Source organism: Crinia signifera, chromosome 3, assembly GCF_055691185.1.
Source record: "Crinia signifera chromosome 3, ASM5569118v1, whole genome shotgun sequence".
Taxonomy (NCBI): domain Eukaryota; kingdom Metazoa; phylum Chordata; class Amphibia; order Anura; family Myobatrachidae; genus Crinia; species Crinia signifera.
The window spans coordinates 65,305,363-65,332,367 of NC_139219.1; the positions used below are offsets into that span (position 1 = coordinate 65,305,363).

The 27,005-nt window shown below is 42.6% G+C and overlaps 1 protein-coding gene across 1 annotated transcript in view; it reads right to left on the reverse strand.

Moving 5' to 3' along the window:
* KIZ (kizuna centrosomal protein) overlaps positions 1 to 27,005 on the reverse strand; it is a 139,043-nt gene that overhangs the window by 66,318 nt on the left and 45,720 nt on the right. The window contains exons 4-8 of the mRNA XM_083175919.1: positions 25,734 to 26,379; positions 23,864 to 24,128; positions 13,625 to 13,759; positions 11,950 to 12,093; positions 1 to 30 (exon numbers count right to left, since the gene is read on the reverse strand). The exon at positions 1 to 30 is cut by the window's left edge and continues 106 nt beyond it. Of these exons, the coding sequence (XP_083032045.1) occupies positions 1 to 30; positions 11,950 to 12,093; positions 13,625 to 13,759; positions 23,864 to 24,128; positions 25,734 to 26,379 (1,220 nt within the window). The remainder of the gene's footprint in view (positions 31 to 11,949; positions 12,094 to 13,624; positions 13,760 to 23,863; positions 24,129 to 25,733; positions 26,380 to 27,005) is intronic.

The following is a 27,005-nucleotide window of genomic DNA, read 5'->3' on the forward strand; positions in this document are numbered from 1 at the left end:
AGATGTTCTCGCAATAATGTAGAGATAGCCCTGAAAAACAAAAATACAATCTGTCTCAAACTAATAAGATTACTATCATGTATATAAACACAGGACCCAAGTGATCTAAATTAACCACTTAAATGCCAATTTTTTCCTGCACAAGATACGCTCAGAAATGTATTTTTTTTTGTATTACTTAATAAAGTTTAAAAAATAATAAAATATGAAAATATATTAAAAAAGAAATACATCTATACTATCTATCTATCTATCTATATGGGGTGTTTAATCACCTATCCCCCTTCCTCGTTTCTATAAGCCCCCATTATAACATAAATTCCCGTCACTCATTGAGAATATACTTCCTACTGCTCTGAAATCCTAATAGTAGCAGCCTCCACAGCTGCGTAATGTCAAAATAAAAAAAAAAATCCCCCCAAATTTTGTATTATAAACATGTTGGTTGCAAGCCAAAATGCAAATGCATTCCATCATCAGACAGCACATGCGCCAAAAACCGCCACCACAGACTGAAGCATGCATATTCACATTGATGGCGTGTACTAGAGTGCATGGTTTGTACTGGGCATGTCTATTTCTCTCTATCCAGGAAATGGGCATTTCAGCATATATATATATATATATATATATATCTACCAGCATATGTATCAACACAAACATCCCTGAATTTAATGGTGCGAAATCATGGACATATACCAGCTGTATGTCTGCCGGTATAGACTCTGGGCCATTAAATACAAGGATGTTTGAGTTGATAGACAGATAGATGGATAGATAGATCTCCATCTATTAATATGCAGACATGTTTATATGCCATAAATTAACTTCTCCATAAACCTAGAAATTGTGTGCACACTGTATGTATTTAATCAATAGAGCCTGTTTATAAATGTATTTATTTATTAACAGTTTCTTATATAGCGCAGCAGATTTCGTTGAGCTTTACAATTGTAGACAGTGCTAAAACAAACTTGGTAACAACAGACAGACTTGGAGGTAGGAGGGCCCTGCTGCAAGCTTACAATCTATAGGGAGATAGGAAGGAAACACAAGGACAGGCACCAGTAATAGCATAGCAGTCCCAACAAATTGAAAATCGAGAATGGAAGCTATATAATACATAAGTGCCTCAGAGGGTTATGCATGTAGAACTTAAATAGGATAGGCTTATTCCCACATTTTAGTCAAATCCATAATGGCACTAGCAAGTTTCAGATAGGATGGCCAGTCACGGGATCGGGATCAGCGGGATGATGGGATTTGGCCCCAAAATGTTCGGGATTTCAATCTTTTCAAGGTTTTCGGGATTAGACTGCATATGCGCAGTCTTTGCGGGGCAGCCTCTCAGACGCTGCCCGGCTGTTTCTGACCACAGCGTGCGGTCTGCGCAGCGTGACTTGGTCATAGGTCATGCTGCGCAGGCCGCTCCTCTGCCGCCGGAACCCTCCACATCCCTATCAGTACTCCAAGTGGTCTCAGTGGGCGATTACCTCCCGCCGACCGCTCCCGGCACCCATAACACCCTCCTACCGCCTCCTCCTCATGACTCCGTTGCAACGCTGATGTTTTTCTTTTAGTGATGCCTTTTTCAATACCGATTCCCAAGCTTGAAAAAATGCCCCGGGATTGGCATCCCTAGTTTCAGATTATTGGTATTAGATTTTATAGGCAATAGATAGAGCAATATACAGCATTCTGAGTGTTGTATTCCGGCTGCACAAGTAGTCCCAGGGAATGGTCAAAGATGGATAAACTGCAGTGGTAATAATGCTGGGTATTCAGAGTGGTTGGCAATACATGTCCAACAAATAATGAGAAGTGTGTAGGAATAGCAATCTCCTACAGAAGCCAGCTATCTGTGTAGGAACTGCGTAGCTTACAGGGCATTCTGAGCTTCGTATCAAAATGTCCTCTGGACAGAACGTGTCCTACATGGACATCGTCTGGTCAAGTGGACTGACGTTGTGAAGGCTGAGGTTATAATATCACAGCGATTTTAAAACATAATAACAAATATGTTAAGGTTTGCAATTTGAGCTTTTGTTCTGCACTTAGGTTATTTTACATACATACATACATTCATACTATACCACACTTTCATTTTTAATAGTTACCGGTAATTTTATGTAGTTTAATGTAATTTTAAAGGTTTGTGTAATGAGATATTAATGTCACAATCCCTCTTATTGTGTGACTTGCCTCTGCTATCAGTCCTGCATCCCAGGAGCATCCTGGTCACTGAATTTATCCCAATTTACCAGTACCACATTTATATTGTTTAGTGGAGTACATTATTGGAGAGTTCTGCTCAGAATACGAGCTGCATCTGTGTTGCTAGCTGCTGAATCCTCTAGTTAGTCACTTGTGTGAGTAATCGGCTTAGTTCTTCATTTCACTGAACTTCACTGCATGGCTTCCCAATACCTGTTCCATCTCTCCACAGTGCTTTGCTCACTCTCTGCTTCTGCAGCAATTGGGCCTACTTCCTCCACATTAGGGTTCCCTCCAAAACGCCATGTTGGGAGTGATCACCTGGCTGTCTGTAGCCACTCAGATTACTGTTTCCTGTCTGCAATAGACAATCACAGTACATCGCTTCCTATAAAGGGAGCCATCTGGCCCCTCCAAAATGGCCTGTACAATGTTGCTGCTAAGGTATAAGCAGCTCTGTGCTGAACTCCCTGACAATTCATTGTCAGAATGGTTCTAGTCCAGTATATATCCAGATTTCGTCCAGTTATGTTGTTTCTGCTAATCTATGGTCTGTTAATACAGAGACTCAAAAATAAATTTACTAAAATGGGAATTCTATTGAAGATGGGATGTTGCCCAGAGCAGCCAATCAGATTCTTATGTTTTATTTAGCACCAGCTAGAAGACAATAAATAGAATCTGTTTGGTTGCTCAAAGCAACATCCCATCTTCAATAGAACTCCAGTCTGTAAATTTACCCCTCAGAATCCAATACATGCCTAGCTCCAGTTGCCCATTGCCAGTCTGGTTGCCTTTCCAGTTCCAGTCCGACCACACCTCCATTTATAATCTGGTCTCCCAGTCTCCTGACTCCGGCTACCAGACCAGAGCCAGCTCAAGGAGTTCCAACTTGGATTCTGTCCTACTAATCTACCTGGTAACAAGGCTTTGCTATTCTGCTATCTACCAGTCCAGTCGGTTTTGTTTCCTTAACTTCGCTCTAGCTCTACTCCAACAATTTCAGTCTTTTCCGGTTTCCAGCTACTGCTGCCTGCTTGGAGGCTGACCCAAAGACTTTCCAGTTTAACAAAGTTGTCTCTTATTTCTTCCACGCCTTCGTGTCAGCCACTGCTGGAGCACCTATGAACATTCTACGACTCATTTCCAGTCTACAGTGCACATCAATCTACTCATTCCATGAGTAGGAGTTGGATCATGCCACTTCGCTTTGTCCATGCTCCTGTTGCTCCGGATTCCACCTCTCACGTCTGCCCAAGACAACCCTCAAGCGTGACAATAAAAAAAAACTATGCTTCGTTGAAAAAGTTCACATTTTGATGCAGATCTACACCATGAAAAGGTGTAGTAATTTTTTTTAGCAATATTTTGAAGATTAATAATTACATTCAGCAGTCGTCGTGAGATAATAACATTTATGATCCCATTTCTGATTTCCAGAGTTCTGTTTTTATATGCAGGAAAAAAGTATTTTTCAAATAAGATGATAAAGGATTTTAAAGTAGTTTAATCCATCATCAGGGTCAGAGCTTGGGATGATGGGATAATACAATTGAATACATTACAGAAACAATAGTGAACAAAATAAAATATTAGTTATACATTATGAACAATAGTTGTGGTTATTAAACATTGCTGTTCAATGTTCATTATTATTTAAAAAAAAAAAAATTGGCAGTTATGTAGTATCTGGGCTGCCGATTTTGTGATTGTATGCCTTACCTTAAGGCATACAATCAGATGCGATGCGATGCGATTCGATGCGATTTTGCATAGGATTCAATGTTAAGAAGGTCCTGTTCATTTCCCCACTATCCAAGTGGGCATAGAGTTGATTTTATATAGCGTGGCGAGCGCAGCGAGCCACCGAGCCCGAAGCGTGGCGAGCGAACGCATATTTCTTAAAAAGTATTCTGTGTCCGCTCGCCACGCTTCAGGCTCGGTGGCTCGCTACGCTCGCCACAGGTTTATATCCAACTCCATGCCCACTTGGATAGTGGGGAAAGGAAAAGGACCCCTTTTTCCCATTGAATTCTATGTTAAAATGGACTCAGACCATTTTAACATTGAATCCTATGGAAAAATCTTGACCATCGCATCGCATACGATTTGGTCGCATGCGATGCGATCCGATCTCTAAATCGGACGCCCAGATACTACATAAGTACCAAAAAATTATTTCAAAGAAGAGAAAAAATACCTATTTTGCTTCTCTTTTTTGCAATCTTTCATAATAAACACAGTTTTCACAGCCTGTTAATTTAGCTCCTTTAAATCTATTACAATCATAATATATTCCTTGCATAATTTAAAGTGAACGAGACCAAATGAATGAAGAGTTAAGCCAGCCATACATCTACAGATCGATTGTCAGATTGGGCTGGTTGGAACAAAATCCTGGTAATGGATGAGAGCAAATGACAGTTGACCATTTGCTTTAAAATGCTGGAAAACTGCCAAACTGCCATTCAGATGCTACAGATGGGGCCGGGCTCATCTTTGCAGGGGATGGCGATGGCGACGCCATCGCCATTCCCTGCTCCCGCGCCATCTGTGTGTCGGAAGGGGACGCGCGCGCACGAGGTGCGCGCGCGTCCCCTTCCGACGGTGCTGCCGTCCCCTTCCGACGGTCGCCCGGTGCCCACACCGGGCGCCCGCACCCCCCCACAGCCTCCTCGGGTCCCCCCAGCCCCCCTCGAGCGGGAGGCGGACAGTATTGCGTCCGCCTCGCCGGCCGGCCGCCCTGATACTGAGACGCGCGTGCGTGGGGGACGCACGCGCGTCTCAGTCAGATGGCGCGCCGTGTTGCTGGCGGATCGCCAGCAGCATGCTGCTGGCGATTCGCCAGCAAGCGTAAGGCCGGCGCCGTCTGTACCTACCTTAAGTCCATAAATAGTCCATAAAATGATTTAATTATCATGCACATGTAATAGTCTCACCTGTCCTTTTTTCAATAGGACACTACTCAATGCATATTCACACAATGGTAATTTATACTCTAGACAGGCATAGGCATCTGTGGAGCTACACATCCCAGCATCCCCTGACAGTTTTAGCATGCCCTAAAAGGAAAACTGGTAGGGTATGCAAGAATATGTAGTTCCATAGGAGCTGGAGTGCCACACAATGTCTACCCGAGATTCATAGGATATCCCGGCAATCAGGATACCGGTGGTCAATAGACCGACCCAAGCATCCTGATACAGAGAAACATGGCAAGGTCTCTGTAAATGTCCAAGCCCTCTCCCCCCTAACCCTCACTCTCTGAACCTAACACAAACGCAACACCCCCCGCCCCGCAGCCTGAATCTAACATCCCCTGCTAGTGGCTAATCCTAGCCTCCATACAGTCACAGCACCATGCTGATCTGCTGGAACTCAGTTGAATAATATGTGACTCCTGTTACCACTAAATGCTCCTTGATAAAAGTCCGGATTGTGGACCAAAACATAACATAAGTTATTGATTTTATCAGATTGATTCCTCTTTGATAAATTGGTGAGTGCACATTTCTCAATCAAGAGAATTGGTCTATATATATATATATATATATATATATATATATATATATATATATATATATACACACACACACACACACACATGTATATATATACACACATACATACATGAAAAGCCTGTGTTTGTCCCTCTGTACCTTTTTCTGTAGGAGCCCTGACAGGCTCAGCACTGGCGCTAATTAAAAACCCTCCCATGACAGGGCCGCTGCTGTCCTCCATGGGCCTGAGAAGCATATGATGAGCTCCACCAAGGAGAGCTCAGCATAAGCCTCTCAGCCTCTGACCTCTTGTGCAAGGTCTCATGGGACTTAGTCAACTCCCAGTAAATGCACTGCACAATTGTGCAGTCAGTGTGCTTTGGCTCCCGATGCTTAGCACGATTAATCATTGTCACATTGGCAGATAGGCGAAGCTGCAGCACTACCCCACTGCCATGCACAAAACATTTAGCTAAAAAAAAATACATGCCAACCACAGGGGGCACCTACATAGAGGGGGGCCCAGGGGTATGGTTTTTGGAATAATTTGGATAACGGATATTTGGATAAGGGATACGCAACCTGTATCAGATTGATTTAACAATTTGTCTGACTGACCATTATTTGTTTTCCAGCATTTGGGAGCACATTTTTGATTGTCATTTGCTCCCATACATCTTCAAGTTTTTGTTTCCACCAGATAGATTGGACAGACAAATCTGTAGGTGTGTACCCAGCTTTACAGTGCAGGTTTTATAGAGCATACACGCGGTGAGATATGCACTATTTTTCTATTCGAGTAGAAAAATAGTCTTGGCAGCCAAAACTATATAGTGGAATCTAATAGTAGACAGTGTCTCATGTAGATAGTGCAAATAGAATGTGTTCACTGCAGCATTCGATTCCATGTCCATCTCCTGCCTGAAGCCAGAGTTGATCTAATAGCAAATCGAATGGAAAATCAAATAGAAAATAGTGGAAATCGAAAAGGAGTAGAAAAAGCTTCAGAGCACGTCGAATAGTCCATATCTAATAGAAATCAGATTAAAAACGGATGGAACCATGTGTACACACCATAAATGATATCCAGGGTTCAGCACAGGTGTTTAAACCAAAAGTCACCTGTGCTGAAGCAAGACTATCACTTAAACCTGGACCGTTAGTATGCCTTGAGGACCGTGGTTGGGAATGCCTGCTGTAGAAGCTAGCTAGAAATATAGCACATTATCTAGATCACAGGTTCTCAAACTCTGTCCTCCGGACCCCACACAGTGTGTGTTTTGCAGGTCTCCTCAAAGAATCACAAGTGGAACTTTTAAAATGTGTCAATGAGTAATGAATGCACCTGTGCACCTGCCAGGAGACCTAGAAAGCATGAACTGTGTGGGGTTCTGAGGACAGAGTTTGAGAACCCCTGATCTAGATGATCAGTTATTCATACTTGTACACTCATAGGGCCTGATTCAGAGCCGCATGCGGTACCGATTCTGTTACGGCAGTGACCCTGGTTGTATTGCCATGGACACCGAAACATGATAGACATGCTGCAGACATTTGGGAGAGGAGATAGGGAACATTACTCCAAATGGAGGCATCTTTATTTAGGGGGTGTACTGAAGGCAATGTCTGATTCTTCCGATTCATATTAAATGACTTTGGTAAACATTTCGGCAGCCAGTATGAGAAACCTTAGGGTTTCTCAGACTTCTAATGGGCCGGCTGATATGCACGATGGTGATTTGATGCCAATCTTTGGACAACAGATTATAAAAGCATTGTATATTCATGCAGATCCTGCAGCGATCCCACCTGCATTCACCTATGCACAGTAGCGCACGCAGGGGGGGTTTCTGGGTACCCAGAAACCCCCCCAGGAGTCTAAGGGCCCTGGGCTGAAAGCTGAGGGTCCCCTCTTTCCATGGGTACAAGAATTTTAAAAATCGGCCCTTGAGAACCGGAGATATCTGACTTCAAAGCAGTGGTCCCCATCCAAGCCTGTTAATTGCTCTTCCAAGTCAGATATTTCAGGTTCTGTCTGACTCAGAGTTTCTCTGAGGGTATATTCCAAAAGCTGGGACTCTCCCCCATTGGTGGACACTAGTAGCTTGTCTCTACTGTTTCCAGAATGAGAGATATCAGCCTTCCAGCAGCTGGTTACTGCTCCAGCTCCACACACCTGGTATGTAGTTTTATATACTCATTGGCAGATTGCTCTGCCTCCTGAACTCTGATCCCCTAGTACCCATTACCATTTGGTAGGTGGGATTCTCTAGTTTTTAAATCCATTAAAAGCTAAGAAATCTATTTCTGGGAACTGGAGATATCTGCAGTCAAGCAAGCTGTCCTCCCACCATAAAATTATGAATAATATGCCCACTCCACTATACACCCCTCCTCTGCATATTAAACATCCTCTACCACCCTGGAAGTTATGTGTCAGGGCCCCTTCATTCAGCCCAGTGCCCCCTTCTCCCACCATCTGTGCAGTAAAGGGGTAATTAGTGGAAATTACTGATCCAGGCGCTACATGCTGAGCAGTTGATATAATACCCCCTACCACCCAGGGGACATCAAAGCTTCCCCCACCCCTACCGCTGGAGGATCAGTAGTGGCCCCAATACATTGCTATGCCCAGGGGTCTACACTGCTGTTGACGCCCCTGTATATATATATATATATATATATATATATATATATATAGGTCTATCTATAATACTTTAACTGACCCGGCATATACTGGGTCACCTAAGTGTCCATCTCTGTGCTTTGCTCCGCCCCTCTGGAAACCCCCTTCTGAAAATCCTGCGTTTGCCACTGATGCATCAGGCCCATTGTCAAACATATTACATAGTTATTCTAGTCTTCCAAATGTTTAAAACTATTCTTCTGACCAAATGCTCATGTCATGGTTTGGCATAATTGAAGGCGATCGATCATCTTCCCCAAAGTGATAATGTGTTTGGTTTTTATCCCCAGCCAATCAGCTCAAACAACTGTGAAGTTACAGGCTTGGTTTGAAAAATGACAGTTAGGAGCTGATTGGCCGGTGAAGAAAACCAAATACTTTATCACTTCACTGAGCTTAATAAATCTACCAAAGATAGAAAATCAGGTTTATGTTGTTTATTCTCATATTTGTTTTAACTTTTATCCCAATGTAATTGGTTTGGGTCTGTGGCTCTTAATTAAGCAACTATAATCTCCAATAGCATTTGTACCTTTGTTTTATCATTTGTTTTCCACAGGGAGTTTCTATGATTGCGGTCATTGTTGTACAGTAATTCCATATTAAAGGAGCATACACACGGGGCGATAAGAGCCTCTTTTCTAAGGGATCTGACTAGATCGCTTAGAAATTAAGCTTTGATCGCTCTGTTCATTTGCCCTATAGTGATGGAGATCTGGTCTGGACTACATGTCAACTCACCAGTGTTCTAACCAAAGAACAATGGTTACCAAGATCGCCCATTCACACATGTCTACATGTGTATGGGAGAACGGGATGCAGTTTAAATCCCGAACGCCGAAATCCCGACACTTTCTCCCCCGTGGGTGTCCACGACACCCTCGGAGGGAGAATAAATTAGTGTGCTGAGTGTAGGGAGGCACCGGGCCCGCTGCGTGGTGAGCGATCCATGTCCACCCCTTGTCGGGATTTCGGCGTTCGGGATTCCGGCATCGGGATTTTGAACGCCGGGATCCCGACCGCCGGCTTTTCATGCCGAATCCGGGAGAACTAGTCACCTGGAAGCTCAAGGGCAATTTGCCTAGCCTACATTGCTCAGCATGCAGGCTAGGCAAAATCGTCCCGTGTGTATGAGCTTTCACTCCTGTTGTTTGTACATGCTGTTGGGTTGAATCTTCACTGCCTAAAAAAATTATAACATTATATAACTATATTTCCATTATATTTCCGTCTGCTAATCATATCTATTAACATAAAAATATATTAATAGTAAGAAATGTTTAAGCGTAAATCCTGAGATTTTGAGATCAAAATACGCATGCCTATTTGTTCCCTCTCTGCCATGCAGCACTGAGCACCAACAGAGTCTGGTTCAGACACTGCCTGGCAAACATGTTGGGTGCACCGGTCCACCCCTCTGCCACACCTAACCGCTGAAGGACTCAATACTGGCCAAAAATCCTTAATTCCCAGGATACCGCCGATTTCTGATCACGGGATTGGCATCCCTACTTGTAACATACTTGTAGAGTTCTCCTAAGCAACGTGATTCTGGGCAGGATACAAACTGCACATGAGTGCAAATGGAAAAGGTGTTAAAAAAATTTGCTACCTATGCAAAGTTGTCCATAAAGTATAAAGCTCCCAACTCGGTGTAAAATGCGCCTCCCTTCCCTGCAAGTAACAGGAAGATGACAGACGGTAAGGTTTCTTCTTAGTAAAGTAGATGCTCATAGACGTAGTACAACAGTCATACGCATTACAGTAAATGTATGGAAAGTGTAGATAATAAGCCCCTTAAGTTGCATGGAGCCTGTTAAATAACAAACTGTAAGAAACACGAACAACAGCTTTCTATTTCCCAATCGGAGAAGGAACTTGGGTACTTATGTAATATCTGGGCTCCCGTTTTTCTTATGAGACCGCGTCCCCTCGCCACGCTTCGGGCACGGCGGCTCGCTGCGCTCGCCACACTATATAAAATTAACTCCATGCGTAGTTGGATAGTAGGGGTATGAAAAAATGGGGTGCATTTAACATGGGAGCCCAGATAATACATAAGTACCGGCACTTGCTTCAAGACCAGTAACGAATGCAGAAAAAACATGGAAAGTATGGACCAAGGCCCTTATTCAGATCTGATCGCAGTACAAATTTGTTCTCAAAATGGGCAAAACCATGTGCACTGCAGGTGGGGCAGATGTAACATGTGCAGAGAGAGTTAGATTTGTGTGAGTTATTTTGTTTCTGTGCAGGGTAAATACTGGCTGTATTATTTTTACACTGCAAATTAGATTTCAGTTTCAACACACCCCACATAAATTTATCTCTCTCTGCACAGGTTACATCTGCCCCACCTGCAGTGCACATGGTTTTGACAATTTTGAGAACAATTTTTGTACTGCGATCAGATCTGAATAAGGGCCAAAAAGCAGAGTGCTGGCATATGCATATTATAGTGTTCTAGGCTGTTTTAGCGGTGCGCCATGCCCTGCCTGAGAGTGAGAGTTCCGCCAAGGTGAGCTTACGCAGTCTGAATTAACTTTCTATAGCACATGTGCAGTCCATGGATAGTGGCCTGACGTATCCTTTTGGACTTGGTGAGTTTGTCCCAATCAGTGCATACAGTTAGGTTTCTGCAGTGTCTTCTGTAACATGATTCGGTTACAGGGGAGCAAAGGACACTTCTGTGTCAAGGAACACAAATAGGCATTGAGATTATGGGCAGTGTTCAATGCCTTTTTGCAAGCTGTGACGACCTGCAGTGCTGACTGCTCGATGTCACAGCTCGCAGGTCTGTATTCAACTGACCTCCTGCACACTCTGTTTCCACCTCGCTGAGTTTTTACAGCGACATAGAAACGGCGTGTGCTGCCGCCAAGACAGCAAGGCTTGCAGCTAAATGCAGCGAGCTCCCTGCATTAGCCCCGAACCTCGCCGTTTGGGGGAATCCTTGCCGTCCCCTGACATGGAGGATTCCCCCAGAACGTTCAATAGGGTGAGCGGCCGGCGCGGGGGTTAAACGGCGAGATACGCTTGTTTGCGGCGATCCTCGCTGTTTAACCCCCTTGCCAGCCGCATTGAATACCGCCCTATGAAATAGGTTTTAGAGATCTAGAGAAATAAAGATGTAACATTGGTAACTACTATGGAAAGGTGGAAATACTATTCATTTTAGAAACATTTCGTTTGAGCTGGCGAGATGACATCCAAAGATTAAATGGCAGAAAGACATTCAATAATAAGGGTTAATACTGGTCCAACAACTATTTCCTATAGAAAGATATAGAACAATGTAAAGCAGGATACACACTGTGCCAGTCACTCGGCAGATCAGATCAATGCTCCTATCCCCACAGCGTTTATCTGATCAGCGTGACCCTGTACACTCTGCGCTAGAAATCACAAATCAAGGCTTTGAAAACAAACATCGGCATACATATATATTTACCAGTATAACTGCTTATGAAACACATATTTACGGAAAGAACCAGCAGAACGAAGGGGAAGAGACCAATGTAATCATTATATTCCCTGTCATTATAATACCTTTGACGCTTTTCATCTTTGTTGAGATCGTGATCCATGTCCTCATGCAAAGATCCCTCACTTTCTATATGGAGCTGCCAGGTAACAAGTACAGAACATGCTTCCAGGTCTTCAGCTCTTAGAGGCTTCATCTGATTACAGAGGCTGGAAGATAAAGGTGTAAAATAAGAAGAAATCCCATTAGGGGCCTACACACCTGGAGATGTTGTTGAGCAATCTGTCAGGGCCAGTGTTCTACAGTGAGAACACTGGCCCTGACTGGCGATTGACTATATTTATCCAGCATTAATCGCCAGGCGATAGCGCCGCGCGGGGCCGTGCAGCGCTATGGCTCCTACACATGAAGCAATTTCAGGGCATTTTCTAAGCGATCTAGTGATATTGCTTAGAAAATGTCCTGAAATTGATGACCCCATGTGTAGGCCCCATACAGTATAACTTGGATGTTTCTTAATTGGATTTAACATTTACAACTGCATGGTAGTATCATTATGCCTTCATCATAATTAAACACTTTCCTTCAATTACACCACAAATGATTATGGAACCTATTCGCAGCCTTTTCAATGGTCGTGCTGTGCGCATTTATGCACATGTACATACGCAGGCTGCACCCCCAGCGAACAGGATGCACGCACCCTACACAGCAGGGGGTGGGGGGCAGAGAGGGGCGTGGGGCAGCCTCATTAGCATATGGGAACTCCCACCGGTCCATGGGGGTTCCCCTGAGAACACTGGGCTTTCTCATGGTAATGAGGACATGACAGACAAACATATGTAAGGTTGCTCAGAGCAACCTTACATATGCGTGGGCTTTCGCCACCATCCACGAACATCGAATGATGGGGGTGGATCCCCAGAGCTTGCGAATGGATGTTTATGGGAAATGGTTGTTGAAAGTGGCGCTCAACCTTGGTGCTGGCAGCTTGGTCGAGTTGTCCAGACTCAAATGTGCAGGTAAAATTGTAATGACCAGCGCACTAGCTCTGTCAGTGTATCCCCAATGTGTGTATAAGGGTGCCCTGTGTCGGCACCCTGTAATAATAAATTGGTGTGGGACACAGTGTAAGCGGTGTTCTCTCCTTTCTTTCTCCCCCCACAGCATTAGCATTGTTAGAATCCATTGGCTAAGAACAGTCTGTATATTATTACACTGTGCCCCACACCAATAAAATCTCTTTGCTTCACACAGTTTACTCAAACCTTCATTATTTACCGCCGACACAGGCTAGTACGCTGGTCATTACAATTTTACTTGAATGGATGTTTATGTTAAGCATCCATTTGCAGCCAGCCACTGATCCCATCATAAGTAGCTAGGGTGTGCAGTCCAGACCCCTCCCCTTCATATACGCGATAGCACATAGTGAAAGCACACTGCAGAAGCCGTCATTTAGACGGGCTTTTAACTAGTATTATGAATGATTGTACAATTCATGGGTACAGTAGTCAGAGCGATAGACAAGCCTATAGTGGTCATCCAATTCAGCAACATGCCTGTTAATGACTCTAGGTCCTTTCTATTGCCACACAATATACAATACAGGGCACATATCTGAATTCAGAATGGCCCTGCATAATAACATGTGTTTTTTTAATTCTCCACTGTTTCATCAATTGCTTTGCTTCCCCACTGGCACCTTGTTTCAGCGGACATTCCAGTAACAAGCTGTACCTTACAAGGTGTTCCCGATGTCTGCGACTTAGACCAGTATTCCGGTACAGTTGTAAATCATTAGGGTCCATCTGCTGCAGCATGCCTTCTATTGACTGGAGCAAATGGATAAATCCTTTGTCAGACAGGTTATTTCTATAAAAACACACACACAGAAAGAAAAATCATTACTCGGTATGAAAGATGACAAAGCCTTGTAAGAAACATAAGAGAAATGTGATTTATGCGCTTGCTTTGTTGTCATGGTTCTTTCATTTAGACATGTAGCGTGCAGCCCTTTGTCCAGTACAAATACATAGCCGTCCCTTTTTTTTGTCCATCAAAAAGAATAATAAAAGCAAAATGTATAAACAGCTGAGTAACAGGACTGTGTCATAGCATCAACTCCAGTATCAATATCCACTTGTCCCTCTACCCTGCATAGTAGCACATGTGTACACACAATAATAACAGCAGTCCTGGTGCAGACTAAGGGGGGTACCCAATTATCCAAAGTAATTTACAGCAGACAATGGATTCGCCAGGGGCTACCCAATGACCCCTTATGCAGGCACCTATCGGAAATGATGCTTTGCGCACCTCAAGCCCATATTCACGCAGTATCGCATAGGAACGGATATTTATCTTGGATCCCACATTTTATCGTCTGAAGACAATTTTCGGGCGACAAAAACGTGCTATATTTGGATAGGTAAATAATGATCATCAGACATAAATCACCCTAGGAGTCAGTTTTCATCTTCCAAAAAGTTAGCGCATGTAACTGCACAAAAAACAATGAGTAAATTCATCCGTAAGCAGAATTGTATCTGGAGAACGTGAAAAGTGTGTACATCAACAGCAGCATCCACTTGCCCTATATTAGGTACCAGTGGCAAATGCAGGATTTCTAGAGGGGGGTTTCCAAATGCAGTCCACATTCTCCCACTCTGCAGAACGTTGAAGTATGAGCGGGAGTCTGGGGGAGCGGTGGAAGAACCAAATAACGATCCCTGGACATTAATGTACACATTGGTCTTTTTGTACATTGGATACTGTTTGGAATACAGTGTTAATATCTAACACTATAGATGGTCTATAGTATGCGCTGTATAAACATTTAAATAATATAAAGAAGTAGTCAGGAAAAGGTTAAATATACCATAATAAATACACAAACATAATGGAACCAGTACTGCACATTCTCCCACCTCATGATAAGGCTTCTGTCTCTTCTTACTGGCAGCTACTCTGTGGTCCAGTGCACTCAGATCCACAGACACTGCAAACTTGTTAGAAGCTGCTACCACTGGGCATGTGCAGCAGCTCTGCTCTGTCTCTTAAACTGTATACTATTGCTATTGTTGTCGTAATTTTAGCAACTTGCCAAGAGGAGGGGGTTTCCGGGCAACCGGACCCGTTTGCCTATGGGTACAAAACAAACACCCAGAAATAGGTATATTTTTTCTTATGTGAAGGTATATAGCCCCCACTGAATTGTGTCTATGTAAAAATGCCCTGGGATGAGTATGCACTGTGTAGTAACAAACAAAGAGAAAGTGGGCGATTGTGCTAGTATTATTAAACAAATAATAAAATATATATATATATATATATATATATATTTATATACATACACACAGAAAATTCATATATATATATATATATATATATATATATATATATATATATATATATATATATATATATATATATATATATATATATATATATATATATAAAAAGCAAATTCCAAGGAATAGGGAGGAATATACAGAATGAATACATATATACATACATGTTCCAAGGATATGTATATATATTATATATATATATATATATATATATATATATATATATATATATATATATATATATATATACATATACATACATACACACACATGTATATCCTCTACAAAATTTGGGATAATTCCCTAAAGGACTGGCATATACTTCTCCACCGATTGGGTGACTATTGATTCATTGTCCATTATTTTTAATCCTTCCTCTTTTATATTTCTTGCAACTATTTTATATGTTAAAAGTTATATTTCTCACAATATTTTATATGCTTTAATTAAATACCTTTTTTTTTATTATCCACACCTGACCATCTCTACTTAATTTAAGTTTTTATTAAGTTTTTATTATTTGTTTAATAATACTAGCGCAATCGCCCACTTTCTCTTTCTTTGTTTATTGTATTGGGGGTGACTCCCCCTTTGTATAGATTGCTGCTGTAAGCCAAGCACACTCATACGAAGCGCCTTTAAAATCAATATAGTTTTCTATATCTTTTTTCTTTGTTCACTGTGCAGTAACAGTAGCTGTGACTACTTATACCTAAGCTTACCATACTGCATTGCACATGGTTTTAATTAGGTAGAGAATCTGTGTAATTCATGAGTGCTCCGGTTTAACGGGAATGTATGGAAAGCCTATTTATACCAAACTGGACTTGTGTTATTTATTAGCTGCTGTACAACAAAAGTGCTACTATCCACCACGAAGGACTGCAACTACATCCTTATTATGCAACACATGGTGGAGAATGCGAGCCACTTATCTTTATTTGTAAAAAATAAAGGCTTCACTACCACGGAATATATTATCTGTACAATAGTGTTACTGGGGGATGCTTAGGGAAGAGAGAATATGGAAAACATAGTTAACACTTGCCTGGCTAAGGGTCAGATGTATCAAGCTTCAAACAGTGCTGAAGTGGAGAGTGATAAATACTGTTCGATATAGACAATGGGCGGTATTCAATGTGAATACCTGCGAGGTGCAGCGAATCCTTTTTCGGATTCGCTGCACATTCGCCACGTTCCGGAGCCTCGCCGGCTCCGGTATTCAACGAGTCAGGGGCTCGCTGCCCCTGACAGGCGAATATGAGCTCCTGCGGCGAACGCCGCAGGGAGCCTGAGGACGGTGGCAGGCAGAGAGATGGAAGTCTCTCTGCCTGCCCCAGAACGTTTGTGGGGGGGAGGTGGGCTCCCCAGGTGCCAGGCAGCACAGGCTGCCCACCGGGGGTGCCAGCAGGGGACCGCGTATATTCACTGCACCCGATCGTAACGATCGGGTGCAGTGAATATATGAATATCTAATGAGCGGCTCGGCTCTGGCGCCCCCTGCTGGCTGCTGTGCTTACTGCACATGAATAAAAATAGCATGCCCCTCCTCAGAATAAAATTCCAGATTTTTTGCCACCAAATGTAAAAAACAAAACACTTTATTTTAAAAGTTCACATTCCACTTCTCCATAAAAAGATAGCGATTGCTACTCGGTGAATCATGGCGAAAAAAACCTTCAAATGTATTCGCCATGTGGCCATAAAAACATGGCGAATCAGGCTCATTTAATACCGCCCAATATATAATCTAACGCTTTCCATTCGATACTGATGCACGGCTCCGCGGCATCAAAATCTAATATAAAAATAGATTGCATCGCACTGTGTGCACATCCCATAAGTTCATAATCAACAGTGAATGCCACAGCCAGTCCCCTCCCATTGGAAGCGATGAGCCCAGGTGCAAGATAATGAAGACAAATGCATACAGCAACAGCTACAGGGGGAGGTCCCTACAGCTGTAGGCTTCTTGGTATCCGTATGATAGGTCATAGAAATGGATGGCAGATCAGAACCATATGGCCCATCTAGTCTGCCCCTTTTTTAACCAGATTATTACCATTAAACCCTATTTGATCCTTATTTCCATGTAAGGATGTCCTTATGTCTATCCCATGAATGTTTAAATTGTTATACTCTCTTAGCCTGTGCCACCTGACAGGAGACTATTCCAGTTGTTCACTACCCTTTATATAAAGTCACTTTTCCTTGGGTTTCCCCTGAACCTCCCTCCAATGTCAGTCTATGTCCTCGTGTTCTAATACTTCTCGTCTTTTGAAGAAATGTTTCCCTCCTGAACCTTGTTTGAATATATATTTGAAAGTTTCTTTATGTCCCCCCTTACCTAGAGCATGTCGACGTTGTCTAGGTCTACATTCACTAGGTCGACACTGACCAAAGATCGATATGCCAGTGGTCGATACATGAAAAGGTCAACATGAGCTTTTCACAATTTTTTTTTAATTTGTTGGACTTTTTCATGTTCTACGATCTACATGGACTACAATTGGGAAGGCTAAGGTGTGCCGAGCGCAGCAGTAGCGGAGTGAGGCACCATGCAAGGGTATGCACTACACCAGTGATGGCTAACCTTAACATTCCAGCTGTTGTTGAACTACACATACCAGCATGCCCTGCATCAGTTTTAGCATGGCCAAATAGTAAAACTGTAGCAGGGCATGCTGGGATGTGTAGTTCAACAACAGCTGGAGTGTCAAGGTTAGCCATCATTGCACTACACTAATTGGGGATCATGTCGACAGGTGTCAACAATGACAACAAAAACAGTGAGATATTTCTCGGGTCTACATTTTTCCTGTTGCTGGTTTCGAACTTTTGTCCATGTTGACATTATGCTGTCAACATATTGACTGTCAACCTAGACACTGTTGACCCTTTGATCCACATCCATGCTTCCTAAGCCTTGAGACGCATTATGGAAAAATCAGAGAAATGAGTGCTGAGCTGATGGGTGGAGTTTGTACCTCATTCCCATTGAGGCAATAACCCGAGTCGACCCTGGTCAAGGTGCGGTGTGCAAACACCAAACCTAATAACGTGAGTCGACCAATCTGGCAATTTGACCTGGGTCGACCTGTGTTTTATGTTGGCCCGGCTTTAATGTGAAAGGGTCAGACAGGGTCGGAGCCTGGATCAACAGTGTTGGCCCTGGAGAACAGTGCCAACAGGCAAGAGGAGCAGACGTTCTATAGAAATTGCAAACAAAAAGGTCAGTCCGGTAGATTTGTAGCATAGAATATAAATGTAGGTGTCTGCCCAAATTTCAACTCATATGGTTTTAGACTTCACCAAATGAAGAATTGGGGTAAGAACAAAGTATTATATAAATATGTAATATATAAAGTGTATTACAGCGATAAGCAAGTTCTTTTAATAAAATGAAATGTATACATTACAGATTTCACTGGGCAGAAAGGGTAATGTCATTACAGCACAAAACAAAATGGTTCCTATCTCACGGTTACTGTTACACATAAGTAATGTGATCAACTGAAAATGAAGATAGAGCTGTACAAGTACATCACTACCAAATGCCCAGGTGCTGGCAGGACAGTCACTCCTTTACAAAAGTATCCCACAGTGGGGAAGAGTTGGGTGGTCACCCTCTCCTTGTTAGATTGTATGCTACATTTTTACTTTCGTGCTACTCATGCTAAACCACGGAACTTGTGTGTTGATGACATAAGCGTTCGCTGTGTGACATGTGCACTGCCACCAACCCGAAGTAGCTGCACAGAGTGCAGGAAGTAGTGGGAATAGTAAATGTAGGCAAGACCAGAACACACACTGAGAGATTATTGGTCAATCGGTTGGTAAGGCTGATTGACAATGATATTTGTAAATTAATAAATTATTATTTAATGCCGAAGTTATAGTCTATAACTTACATATTTGGTCTTCACTATAATAAATATTCAAAACCTGAAAAACTGTACTACTAGCCACATCTGCCTCTCGAGGGCGTGTGCTGATGCCTGGCAGAGTCCAATGACAATCACTGTTGTCCAAGTGATCTACATTGCATTCTTGCTGTGGGGACCATTCTTGCTGTGGGGACTGCTTTGGGAAATTTACCCCAGCACTGGCCGTGCTACTGCACCTGAACAATTGCATTTGAACAACCAGATTGTTGTATGCATTAGTAGCTTTGGTACTCTTTACTTAGAACGGCGCCCACGATTTTGATCGTGGGCATCGTTAGTAAAAAATCGTGGCCATCTCGGGCATTGAATGCACTAAAAAATCGGGTGCGATGCGACCGACGCGATGCCCGCGATTTCCCATAGGGAACAATGTTAAATGTCTCAATTGACCCAATTTTCCTGTTCAATGCCTCAATTGACCCGATTTTTCCATAGGAAACAATGTTAAATGGCCCACAGAGGCCAAATAGGCACCCTGAAGTGTGAAATGGCCCCCACAATTGTTAACGCCACCCCACGATCAACGTGAACCCGAAGCGTGGCGAGCGCAGCGAGCCCGCGAGGGGCGGCGGTACGCGTCCTACGACCTTTTCATACCCCCACTATCCACGTCGGCGTGGAGTTGAGAATAGAATAGTGTGGCGAGCCCGAAGCGTGGCGAGCGCAGCGAGCCCCGCGAGGGGACGCGGACAGCTGTGAAGCCCGCGAGGGGACGCGGATACCTGTGAAGGTATCCGCGTCCGCTCGCCACGCTTCGGGCTCGGTGGCTCGCTGCGCTCGCCACACTATTCTATTCTCAACTCCACGCCGACGTGGATAGTGGGGGTATGAAAAGGTCGTAGGACGCGTACCGCCGCCGCTCGCCACGCTTCGGGTTGACGTTGATCGTGGGGTGGCGTTAACAATTGGGGTGGCCATTTCACACTTCAGGGTGCCTATTTGGCCTCTGTGGCCCATTTAACATTGTTTCCTATGGAAAAATCGGGTCAATTGAGGCATTGAACAGGAAAATTGGGTCAATTGAGACATTTAACATTGTTCCCTATGGGAAATCTCGGGCATCTCGTCGGTCGCATCGCACCCGATTTTTTAGTGCATTCAATGCCCGAGATGGCCGAGATGGGCGCCCTTCTAGGTAAAGAGTACCGTAGCTTTTTATATTCCTGACCATGTTCCTTTATTACGCAGCACAATAGACAAGAGATGGCCACGACCCCACACCCTTATCCATGCCAAGCAGAACTGGTGCCTGACACCTCTCCTGGAGGTCCTGACAGAAGCCAACCACATATGGCTCTCCAGAGTGTAGGCCTACAATAGCTAGTGCACCATGGGCTGCCTTACTATTACTCTAAACTTTTCCCGCTTGTTTTGCCTGCAGGGTGCCAGCCTTTAGCTGGAGTCAAATATTATTTATAAGTCCCAAGGTGCGGAATGCACACACAGAACAATGAATAAAATGCTACTAATAGCTATGAGAGTCACTAGTCTAGGCCTCTTGTTCTCAAGTGGACTTGGACATCTTAAGGTGTTTGCATGTTGTGAAACAAGTTTACTAAAAATATGATAAAGGATCATAATAAATAAATCCTTTTCGCATAAAGAGGCCAGCTGATAATTAATAACTTGTAGAAGTGCCAGGATAATTGCCATTACATTCGCCAAGGTCTTGAGAGGCAGGAACAATTGATCAGCGTAGAGGCGCAGCCCGCCAGCTATCTCCTGGTTTGAGATCAGATCTCAGGACCACCTGCAGACACACTCATCTTGTGGTGGACAAATGAGGATTTGGTGAAGGCTTCAGTTGTTTAATAATGCAAATTAAGATTTAAACATTGTGACAATAGAAATCTGTTAATCCTTTTTACAGCGTTGTAAATAGCCATTCATGCTTCACTTCCAGACCGCCTGCTTTGTGTAGGGTTTAACGTAAATAGACACTACAAGAATCAGATATCTGTCCAGCCACACTGAATTCTGGCTCGCTTTCAAGCCATTTATTAAATTATTAAAAGCTTGATTTATATTTTTTATTTTTAATTCAAACAATAGCGAACACCAGAGAATAGACTGATGTATCTATGGTCACATAATAAGACAATAGAAGAGTCTACAAAGAACTGTGTGTATGTATCGACACAGTGTTTGTTTTAGGTGCACAAAGAGAGGCTATAACCAAGATTCAGCTAAGCAGGGCTTTTCTTTGCTTCCTTAACTGGTCTCACCAAACCATTATTTGGCTACATAGCTCATTTTTCCCCCAGTGTGATAATGTCTGGGTGGTCTTTCTGGGTGCCACTTGAGGGGACTGCAATAATACAGGGCAGGAGGGAAGGGACACTAGCAGAAAGAAGATCAGAATTTATGACAATCTGCAGCAGGCCCAGGATCAGGGGGTCAACAAACAAGAGCTTCCACCCTTTTACAGGTTGCTTCCTGGTAACAGTCTGATTAAGCTGACAGCTTGAATTATATCTGTTACATTCTATAGCAGACAATACATCTGTGCTTGGGCATCTTCAACCCAGCTGAAGCTGTGCAGTGGATGAGAAAAAGCAGCTCTCTCTTGGCAGTACAAGGGATACAATATCCCCTAAACTCCAGTTACTTACGGTCTTTGTTCAACAATGGTATATAGTGTGAGACTAACATTTTCTCAATAAGTCCTACTTTACATTTGCCTACACCTTAGGTAACGGTGGCTTTTTTATGTTCATTTGTCACACTAAGGGGCCTATTCATAAAACGCGTTTGCCAGATTATACATAAAGTCTGCATACTTTATTTCAGATTTACGATTTGAACCAATTCCTCTCTCCCATTATGCAGGAGATATCATGGGACATGGTGGCAGCCAATAATGCCAGCTTTATGGTGCAAGCTGCTGAGGACCACTCCTTCCTGTAATAGTGATTTGCTCCTGTAGACTTTGGTTTGCTGCAACAAATCATGATGTGGCAGATCTGTCATGTATGTGTCTTGCACCATCTGGATTAATAATAAATATTATATGGTCAATCACTGATAGTGGGGTGTGGCCTAACAAACTGGTTTAAGGAACCGCCACTTGGTCACTTATATGTAAGTATGCTACAGTATGTAACCGATTGTGTCACAGCTGTGGCAGGTAGGTCACAACTAGCAGCAGAGACATCGTCGGACACTGTAGTGATATTATAGGGACAGCCATGGTCACTGTAACTGTAGAGCTTGAAGACTCTTTGCAACATACATCCATTCTGCCGACTAAAACAACATCCATGATAAAGAAGCCCATCAATTACAGAGACATTAACTGACCACACAGATCCATTAGATGCCTGAATGAGCAGCTGTCATCAGGTTTTTGTTCAAATTATATAAAGAAAAATATCTTTATATCCTGCTTGCAAGTTTATGTCAATGTGCTTCTAGTTTAGCACACAGCAATTACATTTGGCTTGTTATAAATAAGACCCGAGCCTGCTTTCCACATCATTTGCATAATCACATCAGTAGCACCCACCAGGACAGTTATTAATTAAGATGTGCACTAGGATTACCACTGGTTTATTGTCAGATTTTTGGACAGGGGGTGTGGACAAAGGCGGAGTCAATTTTTATTGCCAGATGACCAGATGAAGGAGAGTGGCCTTGTAACTATACTTCAGCTATAGTGTGCAGAAGTATTCTTAACTACTTTAACAATAAAAATAGAACACCAATGACTTCCATGGGACAGCACCCAGTGGCGTGTGCTCCCCGACAGACCGTTTTTATTTCCATAGTGACTGTGGTTTTGTTGCTCTTAATAGGAGCACAGCAATTTCCAGATCACTGGAGATAAGGTAGGGCCAATATGATGCAATTTCATTAGTATCACCCAGTTTTAAGTCCATGCACAACCTAATCATGTGAAGTGTCCGACCCAGCCCCCATCAGCAACCTGCAGCTGCGGCAACTTGCATACCTACAGCAGGTCATGTAACTATAAAGGGAAATGTAACACGTGTTAAAGATTTTTGGGTTTATGCGCCTGTCTGTGTGATTATCTGTCCGTCCAACAAACTCTGTAATTAGATCAAATTAAAAATTAAATCTGCCACTTGCAGCTTAGACCAAACAGCTGGGATGGGTTGTGTGCAGCCAAAAAGGTCTTTTGCTTGGTACCTTTGTAGGGATACACACACTCTGCTGCATACAAGGTAACTTCCCACAGTACAAATAATTGCCTAATTGTTCATTTTACTTAACATAATGAACATTGTTGTAATTTATGTCTCCCAATTGATAATGTTATCAGCAGTTTGTAAGAACTGTACACAAGTAGAGATTTTGCTGAGTGAACGGAGCAATGCTAGATCGCTCAGCACATAGTGCTGCACTGCGGTGTGTCAGGTTTGTGTGCTGAGCGTTCAGTCAGGGCCAGTGTCCCTGCCCGGTGGCATAACTAGATTTATCCAGCATGCTGAATCTTAATCGCCGGGCGATAGCGATGGGCAGGGCCAAGCATCGCCATCTACCCTACACAAAGAGCCATAGGAAATGAGTCTCCTGCGGTTAATGGACTCCCAACAACAACTGAATTGCATCGTTGGGAAGCCATTAGTTTAGACACCCAGTGTGGGCCACAGCAAAATATTAAATCACCCTGTGTGAGTGTAACTAGGGTATTACGGAAACAGTGTTCTTTGACTTACTGACTTATTGTAGAGACTGATGAAGAATCCTCATATGAACTATGATCTGGTGTGTTTGGAAATGGTTTTGTTAAGAAATTTCTCATAGTCTCCTTTCCAGCTTCATTTCTGTCTCTTGCCCCCATTGTATGTTTCTCCTTATTCTTGTCAATGGCATCAAGTAGGTCTTCAGCACCGGACTCTTCTGATTCAGTGATGGATACGGTCAGGTCACTGCTGCTATTGGAAATATCATGCTCTTCTTGGTTTGAGACTGGATGACAACCTGTAGAGCACAAGCAATAGGTCATGCAGTGGTAAGATTGGTACTTAGATCTAGGAAAATGTGATTTTGTGTAAACTTTTTTGTAATATGTTTCCTTGGTTTGACATGGGATAGGGCAGTGACAGCAAATACAAAGATGGCAAGGATAACACTTAACATTACCCGACACCAAATCCATCCAAACCATTGCCCGACATACCTACAATTATCAGGACATTTAGGATGGAATAATGACCTAACAGTGTGAATGATATATAAAGCATCTATGTCATCCCTGTCTATCCCATCTTTTAGAACATAAGCTCTGAAGAGCAGGGACCCCTTTCCTCATGTGCTTCTCATTTTCTTACTTAAACCATCTTTGATGGCACCAAATCCTGCAGTTATCTGCCATGCTGATACCTATTCCAGTGCCCTCTGCTGATGCAGCTGTAGTTATGTACCCTGTACCTTTTCTCTATTGTATTACTGTTTTGCTTATCTATTAGGTCTCCATGCTGGACCTCCCCCATCAGAACTTGCAGGGCAAGGGAGGGTCATCCCGTGCATCGTTAACAATATTCAGTGTACTTGCTAGGTGATATAGTAACATACATCAAAGTAAAATCTCCAACTTCTATGGTGGAGGTCATCATTCTGGGACCATATATTCTCAGACAGGCACAATCCTTACATGACACTGGGTCACTGTCTAATTATATGGTGGTGGACCCTTCCAGGGAACCTACTGTTAATACAGATTTTTTTAGCTATGTATTCTAAAGCATGGGTAAGTAAGGATTCCCTTGTCAAGATATCCAAGGCATCATAAAGGATTCATCACAGGCGTGGTCTTGGACTATACGAATTCTACTTGGAAGAGGGCACTCGATTTTTTAACTTCTCCAAGACCTGTACTAAAGTCTCTGAACAAACAGGCATCCTATTTCAATACCAGTGCCCTGCTATAATGATAACCACACCCAGGAAATTAAATCAAAATGTAAAAAAAAAAAAAAAAAAAAACACTACTCCATTCTTCATTGGTCCTCTTGGGTTATGTGCCCTCCCTGCTCCGTTTAATAGTTGATCAGCATTTTATGATGCCGCAGGAAGCCCCTCCTGCAACTATAAGGTGGTAGTCTCCTTATGTGCAGCCCAGGACTGACACGTTACAATTCTCCAATGAGGACGATCCAAGGCAGCAGGAAGACCATCAGACACGCACTGTTTGTCACCCTAACACAGCATCCTGCGTCAATATTTGAAAATCTGCTCAGCACAAAACTAATCCCTGGTCTATGGTTTAGGACCAAGGCTCTAAGAATGTGTAATCTGTCCAAATCAGTATTCATGGAGCATGTTAGGCCAAAGGCAAGGTCATAATGTATCGGAGACTAACAAATATCTGCCAGTCAACTAAAATCTGCAAAAAAAAAATGTAACACAAAATATAACATACATTTTTTGACATATATATTTCACACATACATATATAGATCAAAATACAGCACACTGTTCCTTAGAAAAATGTCCTGCTTCCTCCAGTCAAGGACAAAAAAAGAAGATACCAAGAAAAAAAAAAATCATCAACAGGAAAAAAAAAAAAGAGTAAAATCATCGTACCTGACAGATTTTCACAGCCGCTGCGGTTATCTGATGTTTGTTTATTTATGTAATCGCTGGCATCAGGTGGAGATCCAGAGGGGTTTGTGTGTGTAAATCTCTCTTCATTAGGAACCAGCCTTTCATACATCAATGAATCTTCCACCTTGTTGCCTGGGCTGTCATTCTGTAAATCCCCTGTTCTGTTCTCTGGACTTAATCTTTCCCGAGTCTGTGTGCTAAGTTGTGCAGATTGCTCGCTTTCAACTAAATGTTTCCTAGCACTTTGAGTCTTGTCGATCTCTGCTCGGTGTGTTCTCGCATCCTCAGAAGAAGCGATGAATGTGACCGGCATTTTTCGACTAATCTGGAAGGATGATGTCTCCACATCTATTTTGTCAGGCTTATTTAAGCACTGAGTATCACTATTAGCTGGTACTACACAGCTGTCTGTCAGATTGCTGTTTATTGCTGCCTGTCTGACTGAATGTGGGTCAGAAATAGAAAAGCTCTTTGTGGGCCGGGGAGATTTCCTCTGTGTAAGGCAATGTTGAATGCTTGAGTTGGCTGACATTTGGCGGCCCATAAAGATTGTTGCTGGATGATAGGTTCTTCTTGACATGTCTGCGCTCCTGTTAATTTCTGCCTGATGTGAAACTTGCAGCATCTGAGGAAAGAGAGGTACTGGGGCTTAGAGAGACGACACTGGACTGTAAGAATGATTTTCTATTCTCCTTTACTATGGAATCATTTTAGGAGCAAGTATTAAACTACATTTAAGTTGCTGGATAAATACTTATTTGTATTGTATAAAGTATGTCCGCTTGTCTTTAAATTTATTTCTTCATATTAAAAGGATGAAAGGGCTGCCATAACATGGATTTAAGAAAAAAATAAAGTTTTTTTTTTTTTTTTTACTTTAAAACAAACTTTAATAACAGTCAGATAACATACATGTTTAGAGTAGGGCTGAAAATATACATACTTTTTTTTTTTTTTATTGATATGTTATCATTTTTCAATGCTGTAAACTCAAACTTTACTACACTTTTTCCAAAATAACAAAACAAACACATTTATTAACCTGTACTAAATGGATCTCAGCATAATCATAAATACAGAATCACTACGAGTGCTGCATTCATATAGTGGTGACTTAAAATGATGGACAGTATTTTTTGGAGGGCTGTTGATTGAAGCCACAAAAGGTTTTGCTGTACGTTAGGGGCAGTATTTGATTGTAACCATTTATCAGTAAGGCTTGCCAATTATGTAGGTCCTTTATAGAAGCAC